General features: G+C 53.4%; 3 protein-coding genes across 3 annotated transcripts; all 3 read left to right on the plus strand.

The window, feature by feature from the left end:
* The first annotated feature begins 1,879 nt into the window (after window positions 1–1,879).
* BDP55DRAFT_355628 (uncharacterized protein) lies at window positions 1,880–2,764 on the plus strand. The gene has a single exon (XM_060567009.1). The coding sequence runs from the start codon at window positions 1,987–1,989 to the stop codon at window positions 2,503–2,505; it is 519 nt and encodes a 172-aa protein (XP_060424194.1). The 5' UTR covers window positions 1,880–1,986; the 3' UTR covers window positions 2,506–2,764.
* Window positions 2,765–6,839: 4,075 nt separating this feature from the next.
* Window positions 6,840–7,453, plus strand: BDP55DRAFT_679490 (uncharacterized protein). The gene is made up of 2 exons (XM_060576056.1): window positions 6,840–7,307; window positions 7,369–7,453. Exon 1 carries the CDS (start codon window positions 6,951–6,953, stop codon window positions 7,149–7,151), a length of 201 nt encoding a protein of 66 aa, XP_060424195.1. The 5' UTR covers window positions 6,840–6,950; the 3' UTR covers window positions 7,152–7,307; window positions 7,369–7,453.
* A 2,332-nt stretch (window positions 7,454–9,785) lies between these two features.
* Window positions 9,786–12,153, plus strand: BDP55DRAFT_355735 (cyclin domain-containing protein). The gene is made up of 4 exons (XM_060567010.1): window positions 9,786–9,903; window positions 10,007–11,080; window positions 11,141–11,680; window positions 11,740–12,153. Exons 1-4 carry the CDS (start codon window positions 9,892–9,894, stop codon window positions 12,034–12,036), a joined length of 1,923 nt encoding a protein of 640 aa, XP_060424196.1. The 5' UTR covers window positions 9,786–9,891; the 3' UTR covers window positions 12,037–12,153.
* The last annotated feature ends 203 nt before the right edge of the window (window positions 12,154–12,356 follow it).

Below are 12,356 nucleotides of genomic sequence, written 5' to 3' on the forward strand. Positions count from 1 at the left end.
ACCCGTGGACCTCACCGCACCTTGGACCTTGGGCAAGAGTGGGCGGCAGTGGCACCTGCCTACCGTATGGGACCCGCCCATCCCGTCTGGATATTCTCTTGGGTCACCTCACACCTCACACACTCCGAACCTGAGCGTGACGGAAGTGCAAAGGGTACCTCCACGTCGCAGGCGCATTTGCTCTGCGTCCCGACAAGACCCTTGGGCCTATCTTTTTCGAGGTCTATACGATCACTACCATGTATGCGAACATCTTGGAGTCACTCGTCCGGTTTCCAGGCGGTGCTACGCGGCCAGGGACGACGGCGATGCACCGGGGCCCAAGTCGCTCATGCTTGCGCAACTTGGGGGCCACACGCCCGCCCGCCCGCCGCCGCCGCGCGCACAACGACGATGGGAAGCGACACTGTATCCGTATGGATAGGCTTCTTCCTCACGAGCGGAAGCGGATCCGGACAAGGGCCTAGCAGGCCGTGGACTGGGGGGGGGGCTTGGTGGCATTTTTTGGCCATCTGGCTCTTCTGTCTCTTAACTTGAGCCTACCGATCTACCGATCAAGTGAGAAGGAAAGAAAACGAGAGAAAGGGTGCGTGTGACTGTGTGAGTACTCCGTAAGTGTGTATGTGTGTGTGTGTTGTAAGGCGGTCAAAGTCAAGATCTGCTGGGCTGACCGGTCTGATCCATCAAATCTCGTCAAGTGCCTATTTGCGGATATGATGGTCTTTTCGCCTAGCCGTAATTACCTGGGCCTCCCTTTCACCAGTCCCAAATCCTCTCTCTCACGCAGTCTCCGTCCCGTCGTCCTTCTAGAAGCCTCAATCTCTGGCAGGGCACACTCTTCGAATCCTGTTCCTCGGGACAGGGGGTAATGGGGTTATGGATTCAAGGGACTGACGTGCTCCATTTCGTTTTGTGCGTCTCTCCCCCGATTCATTTCGACTCACTTCAATTTACCAAATACTTTTTTATGTGAGGGAGCAAAGGCCGCAAAGGCGCAGGTTTACATAACCGGCCAGACGGTGAGATATACATGTAAATATGAACGAACAATCCTCCTCCGCCTTGTATATCTATATCCATACGGAACGGTAGACAGGGAGCATGACATACTGCTCCGTATTTCACCCTCAAAAGCCACACATAAGAACACGCACACTCACTCTCACACAATTATATGCATTCGCTCCGTACCGATGACGAGCAAGCGCTGCCTGTGCAAGGAACATACGTCGGGCATGTGTGTGTGTGCCTCGTACTGAATCTGACCTCACCTTACCACACCTCATTACATGGACATACTCTTCATCCATTCACCAATAGCAACTTGACTTTCACGCCTCGTGTCGGCTCACCCCAAGGCGACCCAAACTTGTTCAGATAATGTGTGTGTATGTACACACTCAGTACTCACTCACTCGCACACATTTCACGAGTCTCTCTCTCTCTCTCTCTCAAAATGTCAGAGAGAAACTTGACAGGCCAGTCAAACTCGCTCAAACCGGTCCGTTCTCCGCGAAGCAAACAAGACCACCAAAAAACCTTCAGGTCTTTTTTAAACGTCCAGCGTTTAATTCATACGGTGCCAATCCCACACCACAAGCAGCCTATTCCCTTTCATCCTCATCCAACTCTGTCTCTTCCAATTCGCCCAGCCATCCCTGTCCGGTCTTGGGAAGTCTGAGCCATCGAAACCTCCTCAATCCTGGCACACACACACACTCCTTCACTCATACACACACACACACACACACACACACACCTCGCGGACCTTGAAGGCCCCATCCTTTCTCATATGCGACTTTGCGCTCCCGTCGAGTGCTGTCCTTGTTTGCGCAAATCTGTAATATATACACCCTTCGGACCCTCGGGTTTGTGCGCAAATTCGTCAGCGATCATGAAGCCGTATTCATGGCAAAGTAGATTGATAGTCTGATATCGGCGCGCAAATGCGCCCGCCATTGTCCGTCCTGCTTCCTCTAATGTGGGATGCGCGCGACATCGGACCCCGATTCACGACTCGTCTTCCGCAGGCCCAGTCCTGCCCATCTCACAAAAATGGGATATGAAAGTTACAGTGCTTGCAGAATCGAGATATGTATTTGTTCTGTCTATATCCCCCGTGCCGTGCCTTACCGTATCACTATCTCTCCCCTCATATCAAATTCGTCGGTTCCATGGGACAATTCGGCGCTTCGCAAACGAAAGGCGCCATCCCACCCTACCCGCAACCAAAACCGGCCCCCGGGCCAGGGGATATCGCATCAGGAGGGGAGACTTCGATTTGCTCCTCGGAATCGCATGGCCAATCTTGGCGCAAGGAGAGAGCTGCCCTCGGTATGGTACGGTCTGGTCCAGTTATCAACTCTTTCCCTTCTTCAGCTGCCTTTGCAATGCGCTTTGCGACAAATGCGCCCCGTCACACAATTGAGGACCGCGATGGCCCTTTGTCGCGGGATACCAACTTCACCTCACCCCGTTTCCAAGTTAATAAACCGCCTCAGATAGACCCACGAACCCCGGCCCTCTGTTGATCTTTGGTCTTTCATTGCTGACGTACCTGGATGGCACACCACCACGTGATGCCATGCTCCAACAAAAAAGGGCGCCAAACAACTGCAAGTTCCGGTATGGAAGCCGGATGGTGTGTGTGCCAGTGTTTTTCTTTTGGCGCCAATCCGTCCCCAACCATTGAGGTCGTTCACCTATCGTACCGTAGTACGGATATCTCACCTACCTGAAGAAAAAAAACCTGGCCCAATGTCATCGAGTTCCAAAAAGACGGGCAGAGAGGAGTACCTAGCCCAAAGCACGGTACCTGCTCTACGGCGCAAGAACCACGAACCCGTCTTAGGCGGGTGCTGACTGGCGCCATGATATCCGCGACTAACCAGCGGCGGCAGCTTGTTTGGCGGAGAATGTAGTCTTATTAGGTGAAATGAGAATACGGCCTCCCGACCCCGGGCCCCTTGTCTCTTCACGGAGCCGTCTACTACGAGCTTGCTCCGTCCTGCGATCGCCCCTGGTTAGCTATCCTTTTTATACCTTTGATATGAATACTCATGAACTTCAGATCCAATTGCCATGAGGACCATGTTAGTCAGCAGCAGGTGTTGGGATTGTTCAATGTAAGATGTACAGTAGCAAAACTGCAAGACCTCAGCAAGGGAACTGGGGGGTTTGCGAACCACCTTGTCATTGAGCCAATGGTATTGTCGTTCGGACCAGCTCGAGGCGCCACGAGTCTCGCACAGCAGGGGACCAAGAGGGGACAAGACAAGATAGCGGCCAGAGAAGGATGGTCGGAGCGCGGCTGGCTCATGCACAAGGCAAGGCGGAATGTTGGCTAAGGCGGCTACCAGCATGTGTAGACTCCGGCGCCGGTCTGCTCGGTCTGGACTGGTTTCAACTGTCAACCGACTCATTGGACTATAGAGGGCTCGCTCGGCGCATGTTTTGATATTACGGAGGAGGGGAGCAGAGAGTCCTGCTGCTGACACTGTTTGGTTCATCAATAACCCCCGTCCAGCTGCGTTTCATGGTGTTGTTCGGATGGGTCCCCGTCCAGCAGCATGGGGCGGAGAAAGCAACAACATGTAGGTCTGTCCCAGGTAGACGGCCAAAAGGTTATGTCTATTCAACAGTGGAGGGCAGACATCCCATAGTTCGAGGCCGCTTGCTGTCCGGACCTTTCTACTCTCTTCTGCACAGCATGACTCCAGTGCGCCTTCGCACGGAAGCGGATATGCGCACGAGAATTTTCGCATCTGCGCCTAGGAACAAACCTATCTTAGTCAGTTGGGCCAGGAACCAGACATGATGAAGATGCTCGATCCGCAGGCGACGAGTGAGCTTGATAGATGAGGTGGCTGGGGGTTTTGACTTGTAGCGTGAAGCAAGATTGGTTCAGGCCGTCATGTTACGGTTGTATGCGCTGGTCGGGGGTTTCAAGTGTCATGTCGCTGCCGAATCACCATGGAGGTACGAATAGACAACATGAAAACTAGGCCGAGGAAATGGGCAAGGTCTTGGCCGTCATCCCGAGTTCCCCTCCGCTCGCCTGCTGCGTTTGCTCCAAATGCTCGACGGCTTGGCTTTGAGGAATCTCCACTTCAGGTAGATAGAAAGGTGACACCGACAGCAGTGGCAGCTATCCTTCCCCCTCCTCCTCTCTCGCGCTTTGCGACAGGATGGGATGGCATGGAGGGACCACGGCATGTGTGGATCGCTCGACGCATCCACGCATCTTCTTTCGCCTGCCTCTTGAGAGTATATTTTGTATCTCTTCCTCTGCGGTCCTGCCAGTGAGCGCAGTGCGGAGAAGTATTGATGAACTGGCACTGGATTTTGCAGGCCCCAACAAGTCCCTTTTCGCCAATCGGGGAGTTCAGAAGCCGGCCGCACTCAAAAGAACGGTGTGCGATACCTGGCGAGACTTTTGCGTCCAGGCTCCAGATCTCCTCGCAGGGATGAGCTATCCTTCCCGAACGCAGCTTGTTGCTCTTCGTTTTGCGTTACCTCGCAGGTTGGGGCTCCACTGCCACGTCGAGGTTTGAACTTTGGACTGGTCGGCTTTTGGGAATGGAACAGTCGATGCCTTTTTTTTTTTTTTTTTTTTTGGACCCTGTTCTTGCCCTCTGAATGGAGATTGAGGAGGCGAAGAAGATCAAGACAGCGAATCGACATATTTCTTAGGAATCAGGAGCAGTCGTGATCTGCGTGTCGGCCCAGTCGTTGCGCCCATTCGACCCGATTAGCTCGTGGACTCTATCCCGGTACGATGCGATGCCATGCGATGCCATGCGATGCCATGTTCATCCACAACCGCCACCAGCGCAACACTCAGAAAACAACACAGACCAGCCCAGCCTAACGATATCTGCGACTCGTCTTCGATTGGTTGCTCGACTCCATCTTGTCAATCGCGGGCTTTGCTGCCGGTTGCTGGTTTGGGATACAAACGGGTACCACCGAGCTAGAAATGGAGCTGCGTGTGAGTGTGTGTGTTGCTGGATTCTACCGGGAGGATCGGCGCTTTCCCGCGCATAGTGGCTTCAACGCATTTGGCGGAGAGAAACGATAGAGCGGAGGCAGCATTCAGTCAAATTCTGCGACCCTGGTGCGTCACACTCGACCTACTCTTCTTTTCGCATGGCTGGGTAGCTTTTGCCACGCCACTTCTGCCCCTCTTTCACCGTTCTTCCATGGCAGTCTCTGAGGCCATAACACAAGGACTCGTGAGTCGTGGAGCATTAGATGGAGTGAGCTAGTCGGAATGGATTGCGACTGTGTGTGTGTGTGTGTGCGATTGCGCATATGCGCGCGCCTTCGAATATCGTCAAGGTGGACAAACGTACACACTCGCCCCCCCCCTCCTCTCTTTTTAATCTTTCTCTCCCGTCACTCTTGAGCAGCTGGTGGTCGATGCTGCTCTACTGAGCGCGGCAGTTTGGAAGATAGTGGGAAGAGGCAATGCGACAGCAAAGGGTCTTCCAGTACAGTTGGCGTACCGTGCGCCCGATCTGGCTTTGCACTGCCGATGGGTATCCAGTTTTTGTGCTTGAAGTCTGCGACAGGTTGCAGGGGGCATGTTCGGAGCCGTCGCAAATGTGCTAAGCCCTGGGAGCTTTCGTATTGAGCTAGTTGTTCCCTTTCAAACTGTTACGCAATATCCGCCGATGCTCGACAATCAATGGCGAGTCGCGATGGAATGGCCATGATATCCGTCAGTCAAGCTGAGCTGTGCGGCCCATTCCAAGACATTCCGTCGCAAGTTGAAGAAGGGTGGTGCGGTGCGACTGTAGAGCCGAGCATGAGAAAAGAGTGCGCGTGCGAAAGAGAAATGCGCCGAATCCAGTCAGATGTAATTGCGGCGCTCTCCGTCCAGTCGGCGCCCCGGGCCTCGAGCCTTCGACCTTGTGTCGGGAAAGGAGGTCGTCCCGTCTAGCGCAGCTTGCGTGGCGGGTCATCGATGAGGGGTGAGAAGGAGAAGTTGTGCTCATCATGCAGAAATAATAATTGTCTGCGCACATCCCAGCCGGTCCCTGAAGGCACCCCTCGTTCTCCATCATGCAGCTGGAGAGGCTGACAAGAGACATGGCCCGACGTCCGACGAGCGACGAGTCGCAATTCTGTTCTTGATCAAAACAAACAAAGCAGATGCTTCAGGCGCATCGCGTTGCGCCAATGCGACTGGCCAAAAACGCATGCTCTGCAGGATGGATCTGCCCATGCCGGTCGCAAGTTACTGGGCCAGGCGCGTACGTCCAATTCCATCGCATTTGTCGCCAATTGCGCCAGGTTGAACAGCTTGCGTTGTGGGAGGGGCCTTGCGCAGATCCATGGTGCAAAGGCGCCGGGGTACCTCATGAGAAGGTTTTCATTGATAGGTGAGTCGCAACGCTGACGATGCGGCGCCTTTGGAGGCGAGCTCCGCTACAGAGCGGAACGTGTGACGAATGCACCACGTGACTTCGTGGTCAACTGGTGTTAAGTAGGGGCGCGTTAGGCCGATTATGGCCTACGGGATGGAAATGTAAAAGTTTGGGCCGAAGTGAAGTTTTTAACCTATCAATAGGCTTCATTATTGGCTTTTGCATTTTCTGATAGATTTTGGTAAGGTTTTGTAATTATGTGCTGCTGCTGCTGGACGATGTGTCTCTTTGGACGTCTTCTGGAAGACGCGACGACAAGAGGAGGATCAAAATCATGCTCCTCTTTGGGACTAGCGTTGTCCTTGGACAATTGCGAAAGCATGACGACAGGGGGTTTTGTGATGCCGAAGATTCCCCGCCGTGCGTGCCGTCGGGTCTCTCAATCGACGTCCGGATTTCCGTTTCACACAAAAGCTTTGCCTAGGTTTAGTATCCGTACGTCGCCCTTCTTGTCCGCCACTGGTGCCCTCGGATTCTCGTGCACTTATTAACTAAGTAAATTTACTGAGATGGTGGTAAATGCACGAGAAAGAAACATGGGTTGCTAGCTTCCTCAAGCGAAATATTGGTGAGTCGTCGCAAAGGTGGTATGGTGGAAACACGACGAACGTGATCATCAATCGCAATTTCCAATCCACCACATTCGCGCCTTCGATTCTGCCAATACTTCATCCCTTTTCAAATGTCAACAGCAGGCACGATTCGGGGAAAGCGTGCTAGCCTGAGGCTGAGATATCGATATCAAACGACAACTCGGCTGGCCCATGCTCAGAGCTGATTCGGGAAAGCCGTCGGCCACGACGATGAATTTTGCCAATCAGCCCTGAATGAACGGTAAATGTATTGATTAATATAATTGCCGTGGAAAAGACTGAGGCAAGATCAGTTTGCAACGCATGATGTCTTCCTCAAAGTTATTGACGATGCTCTTCTCCAGGCATTCTGATAACGCTTGCTATTTAGGATTACTTTGGAAATCTCGCGCCTGCTGACTGGGATACCTGGCCGAATAAAGAGAGCTCGTATGTCTCTACTTGCACTGTACCCGATTCGCTCAGCATATGTCTTGGCCATGGCTGTCTGACCTTATCAAGCATCGTCCATTTGCAGACACTTTCGTGGTGCTTTCTGTCTGCCATCAGTTGTGGATCCTTGGAAGTTTCGTTATATAGTAACAAGGCACACGGGAATGAGACGATACCATGCTTCGTACCCGTTGAACGACCCCCAGAGTAACCTCAAAAGACAATGACATTGCAGCAACTACGAAAGATTCTCACTCTCGTATCGAATACATCGCCAAGATATTCGAATCGTCGCAAACGGCAAATGGGAGGACTGGCACTTCATCGGCACCATGGAGCCCGAGCCGGTACGCAGCGGGGGCAGTTAATTGAAACAAGCGATAGAGGCCAAGACTTATGCCTACGTAGAAGATGAATATTCACTTGCTGAGCTCTCCACTGTTCGAATCGCAGGAGACAGCAAGTACACATTTCCCTACATCAAGTCAGACTCATCAACCACCCAATGCCGACCGTATGCAAAAGGTGAGCTTTTTTACGCACTTATGTGCCTAGAAGAGTAGAAACCCCCAATAATCTGAAGCGCCGTCCGTCTGTCAAGCAGGTCTTCTTCTCTCTCACGCAAAGTGCGCTGTTCAACCATGAGATTGTGTACACTAGAAGGCTACTTTGGGCTCCCAACAAGAGATATGGGCCAAAGCCGGCTTTCAAATACTATACGTGACTAGAGTCCGGTCGTACTTGCAGCTTCGTAGAGCCGCTTGATATGGATAGGAAGCCTCCAGAGACTGGATTCACGACCTGATATCGCATTGAGAGTGCTGAGGGAAAAGGCACAAGAAAGGTCCGAATGGTCTGATGCGAGCCTAACAACAGTTACGGGCATGGGACTTCGACGTAGCTTGGAACTAAGCCAGGTTACTGAGTAAAGAAAGAGAGCAGCAGGAACGTATTTAGGAAATCCGGACGGGACAAAGACCACCGTTACAGTTGATACAACGCACTAGAAGTCGAAGGACCATGTTTGCCACAATCGGTGCCGTGGCGAGGGCTAATATCACAGCTCGGAGTACGATGGGTTTCGGCTTCGTGGCGTCGCTTCTTCTGGACAAGCTGAATGGTAGAGCTGAAAGACGGGAGGAGAGAACAACGACGGGCGAGGCTTGGCTCGTCAGGAACCGATCAACGACTTCGAGCCTCGAGGCGATACGTTTCGTATGCCCCTTTGTTCTGGGCCGCTATGGCGTTCTTTCCACGAGTCGCCCAACGTTCTGGAGGTCAACGTGGGCCGGCTGCCTTGTGTTGTCGAGCGGGAGCCAAGCTAATGGCAAACGTTCCGGGTTTCAGTAGCACAATGGACAAAGAACATCTTGTGAGAAGCCGTTGATAAAGGGACCGTCGAGCGAGAAAAGGGGGAGAGGTTATCGGAACGGGTGACGAACGGCGTCATGTTGTAAAAGTCTGGTCTGGGAGGATAGTCAGATACTATTTTGGCGCAAACAATACGGATACACAAGTCGAATAATAACAACGACGGTTGTCTAGGACTGGGTAGTACTGTATGTGGTCTGGGTGAAACGATGACAGAAGACTCGTGCCTTGCTTTCGCAACGCATTGCTCAAGCATAGTTCCCCGGATCTGCTCATGCGCATTGTTGCGCAGAGACATGGGCTGGCCAACAAAACATGGAATCGGAGACAGGGTCATTGGAGGGAAGCACAACTGCACACACGAACTGACGAAGTGACGAGCGCAATTGGCCCCGCGGCGATGATGCCAGGACCCACTCATCGACCGGCCAACGTTAGGGCTCCATCACTATTAGCCAATAAGGTGGCGCGCTGGTACCGCGTCTCCGGTGCGTACCTCGGATTTCTCACCTGTATTGACAAACACGGAAGTAAACAACCCAAAAAGTCCACTTCACATTCTGGTCGCTCCAACCTAACCAGGCCGTTTTTGGTCATAAGCCGCCCGCCGTGGCAGTTACCCATCGTGCAGCTTTTTGGCTGAGACCTTTTTTTCTTCCCATCCATCAAGAGTTGTTTCCAAACTCTTCATCCCGTCCCCATCCTTCCTCCACTCTGGTCGTTGTCGAGGCAGCCTGGCTCTGCCATCCCGCAGAGATAAACCGACCTTTCCCTTCTTTTAATATCCCTACCGGTCGCAATCTCCCGTCCTTCGTCCATCCCTTCACTCCGACCAACCGTGCCCGAATCTGATCGGCAGCAATTGGGGACCACGACTTTCCACAACACGCCCAACCGAGTCACTGTGGTGTTTACATGCTATCCTACGCGCCATTATTCTCAGTACCACGATAATCACATCAACATCCACTGCGCGCCTTCATAATTCTTCCCTGCCGCACAAAGGTGCCCTCCCGAGCAGATTCAACAAACAGCACTAGCTATCTGCAAGAGCAGCAGTCGCGATGGACGCTAGAGTAAGTCACTATCCTCCCTCATAACGACCACGCCCGAGTACCTACCCCAAAGGACCAAGCAAGGGCGAATTTCTCGAACTATCGACTGACTTGACTCAAACAGCCTCAGCGCCTCCGAGTCCACCCAGGTGGCAACGAAAACATCATCCCTTCGAAACACGAGGCTCTTCATCAGCGACACAAGTCTACCAGTAACCTGCAAGCCATGCCTCGCAACGGTGCTCTGCAGGTTGCTGCTAAGCGAACCGCATTCGGCGACGTGAGCAACACGGTGAAGAACCTGATCTCGCTTCCTAGCGACCAGATTCCGGGCAAGGGCAAGGCTGTGGATTTCGTCTACAACAAGGAGAACGCGGTCAATGGCAAAGATGGATTTTCCAAGGCCGCTCAGCGGACTACAGCCCTCAGCAACAAGAACGGCCCTGTTACTGCGGAGTGGAAACAGCCCAAGACTCAGAACAAGCAGGTTGCCAAGAGATCTTCCGCTGCTCAGCTTTACGAGACACGCCCATCTAAGAGCAAGTTCGTTGCTCAGGACCCCATTGCTGAGTCGGCCTCCGGCAAGCAGCCTCGTCACCACAAGTCTCAGCCTCAGCTTAAGAAGGAGCCTGCTGCGCATGTCTTGCGACGGACACAAAGCAAGTTGACCGCAGCCCCTACACACCCTGTCCCTGCTGTTGCAGCCTGGAAGCCTATGGATGATGTGACGGAAGCCACCTACGAGGATGCTGTCGAGCACATTGGCGATGAACAGTACCATGGCCCGTACCACAGACGCTCGCTGGACGTTACCGACAACGACCTTCCCGAAGACCTTGTATCATCGAATGCGGCTGTCGACAAGCTTAGCTCCCTGGAGCCTCTTTCCGGATCGCTGGGTGTCCCGAACATGTCGGAGGCGGAGGAGTACTGGGACGAGGATGACGAAGAAGAGCTCTACGACGACCAGGGCTACACGACTGCCCACTCTTACCGTTCCCGCGGCGACCTCACCACGGGCGGCGCAACCACTATACTCGCTCCTAAGATTACCGACAAGGTCGAGCAAGAGTTGGAGACCGCCCGGGCCATCGTCGAGAGTACCCGTACCCAGGAGGAGGTTGACGACGAGATTTGGGATGTCTGCATGGTTGCAGAGTATGGAGACGACATCTTTGAGTACATGAGGGAGCTCGAGGTTTGTGTGCCCCGTCCCGTCAGCCTACATCCAGGCATCTGCTAACCTGTATGCTTCCAGATGAGAATGTTGCCTGACCCTCACTACATGGACAACCAGGCCGAGATTCAATGGTCCATGCGCTCTGTCCTGATGGACTGGCTCGTTCAGGTCCACCACCGATTCAGCTTGCTGCCAGAGACGCTGTTCCTGACCGTCAACTACATTGATCGCTTCCTCTCGTACAAGGTTGTGTCGATCGGCAAGCTTCAGCTCGTTGGTGCAACTGCATTACTCGTTGCCTCCAAGTACGAGGAGATCAACTGCCCGTCGCTGCAGGAGATCGTCTTCATGGTAGACAACGGCTACAAGGTCGACGAGATCCTCAAGGCTGAGCGTTTCATGCTTAGCATGTTGAGCTTCGAGCTTGGCTTCCCTGGTCCGATGAGCTTCCTGCGTCGCGTTAGCAAGGCGGATGATTACGACCTCGAGACGCGCACATTGGCCAAGTACTTCCTGGAGGTGACCATCATGGACGAGCGCTTCGTTGCGAGCCCTCCCAGCTTCCTTGCTGCGGCGGCGCACTGCTTGTCTCGCTTGATCCTGAAGAAGGGTGACTGGGTATGTCTGCTCCAATACTCCAACACTTTTGTTTTGCCAAGCCACTAACATTGAGAAAGACTCCTGCGCATGTCCACTATTCTGGATACACCTGGGGCCAGCTCAAGAACCTGGTTACCATGATCCTCGAGTGCTGCTACACCCCGCGCAAGCACCACCTTGCGGTCTTTGAGAAGTACTCTGATAAGCGATACAAGCGCGCTGCCGAGTACGTTGAGACGGAGGTTGCGAAGGGCTTCACCCTGCCGGCGGTTCGCCAGTCCACAGGTCGCGCGGCGGCTTACGACTTTGTCGAGATGGACGGCAATGCTGGCCAGCCCCATCATGGCAAAGCGATGGTCGAGCTCCAGAGCTAGTGGGACAATTGTGCTCGACCACCGATGACGCATCATGTGAGGGACTTCCCTATGCGCCCGCGGGGCACTTGGCTTGATGCAACGACCTTTTTCTTCTCCTAGCGACATTCGACGACGCAATGTTGGTTGCGACTGAGGCGGCTATCATAATACCACGATTGCGAGCACGGCTGGACAAGAGGTCCGGCTTGAGACGCAACGACTGATGCACCGCCGGCAACTCTTTTTACACAATGTTTAGACCGCCCACGCGGTCTGTTGATGACACTGGACGACTTGACGATACCATGACTAGGTTCTTAGCCTTTCACTACTTTTCG

The sequence above is a fragment of the Colletotrichum godetiae genome (genome assembly GCF_030913485.1).
Source record: "Colletotrichum godetiae strain CBS 193.32 chromosome Unknown BDP55scaffold_60, whole genome shotgun sequence".
Taxonomy (NCBI): domain Eukaryota; kingdom Fungi; phylum Ascomycota; class Sordariomycetes; order Glomerellales; family Glomerellaceae; genus Colletotrichum; species Colletotrichum godetiae.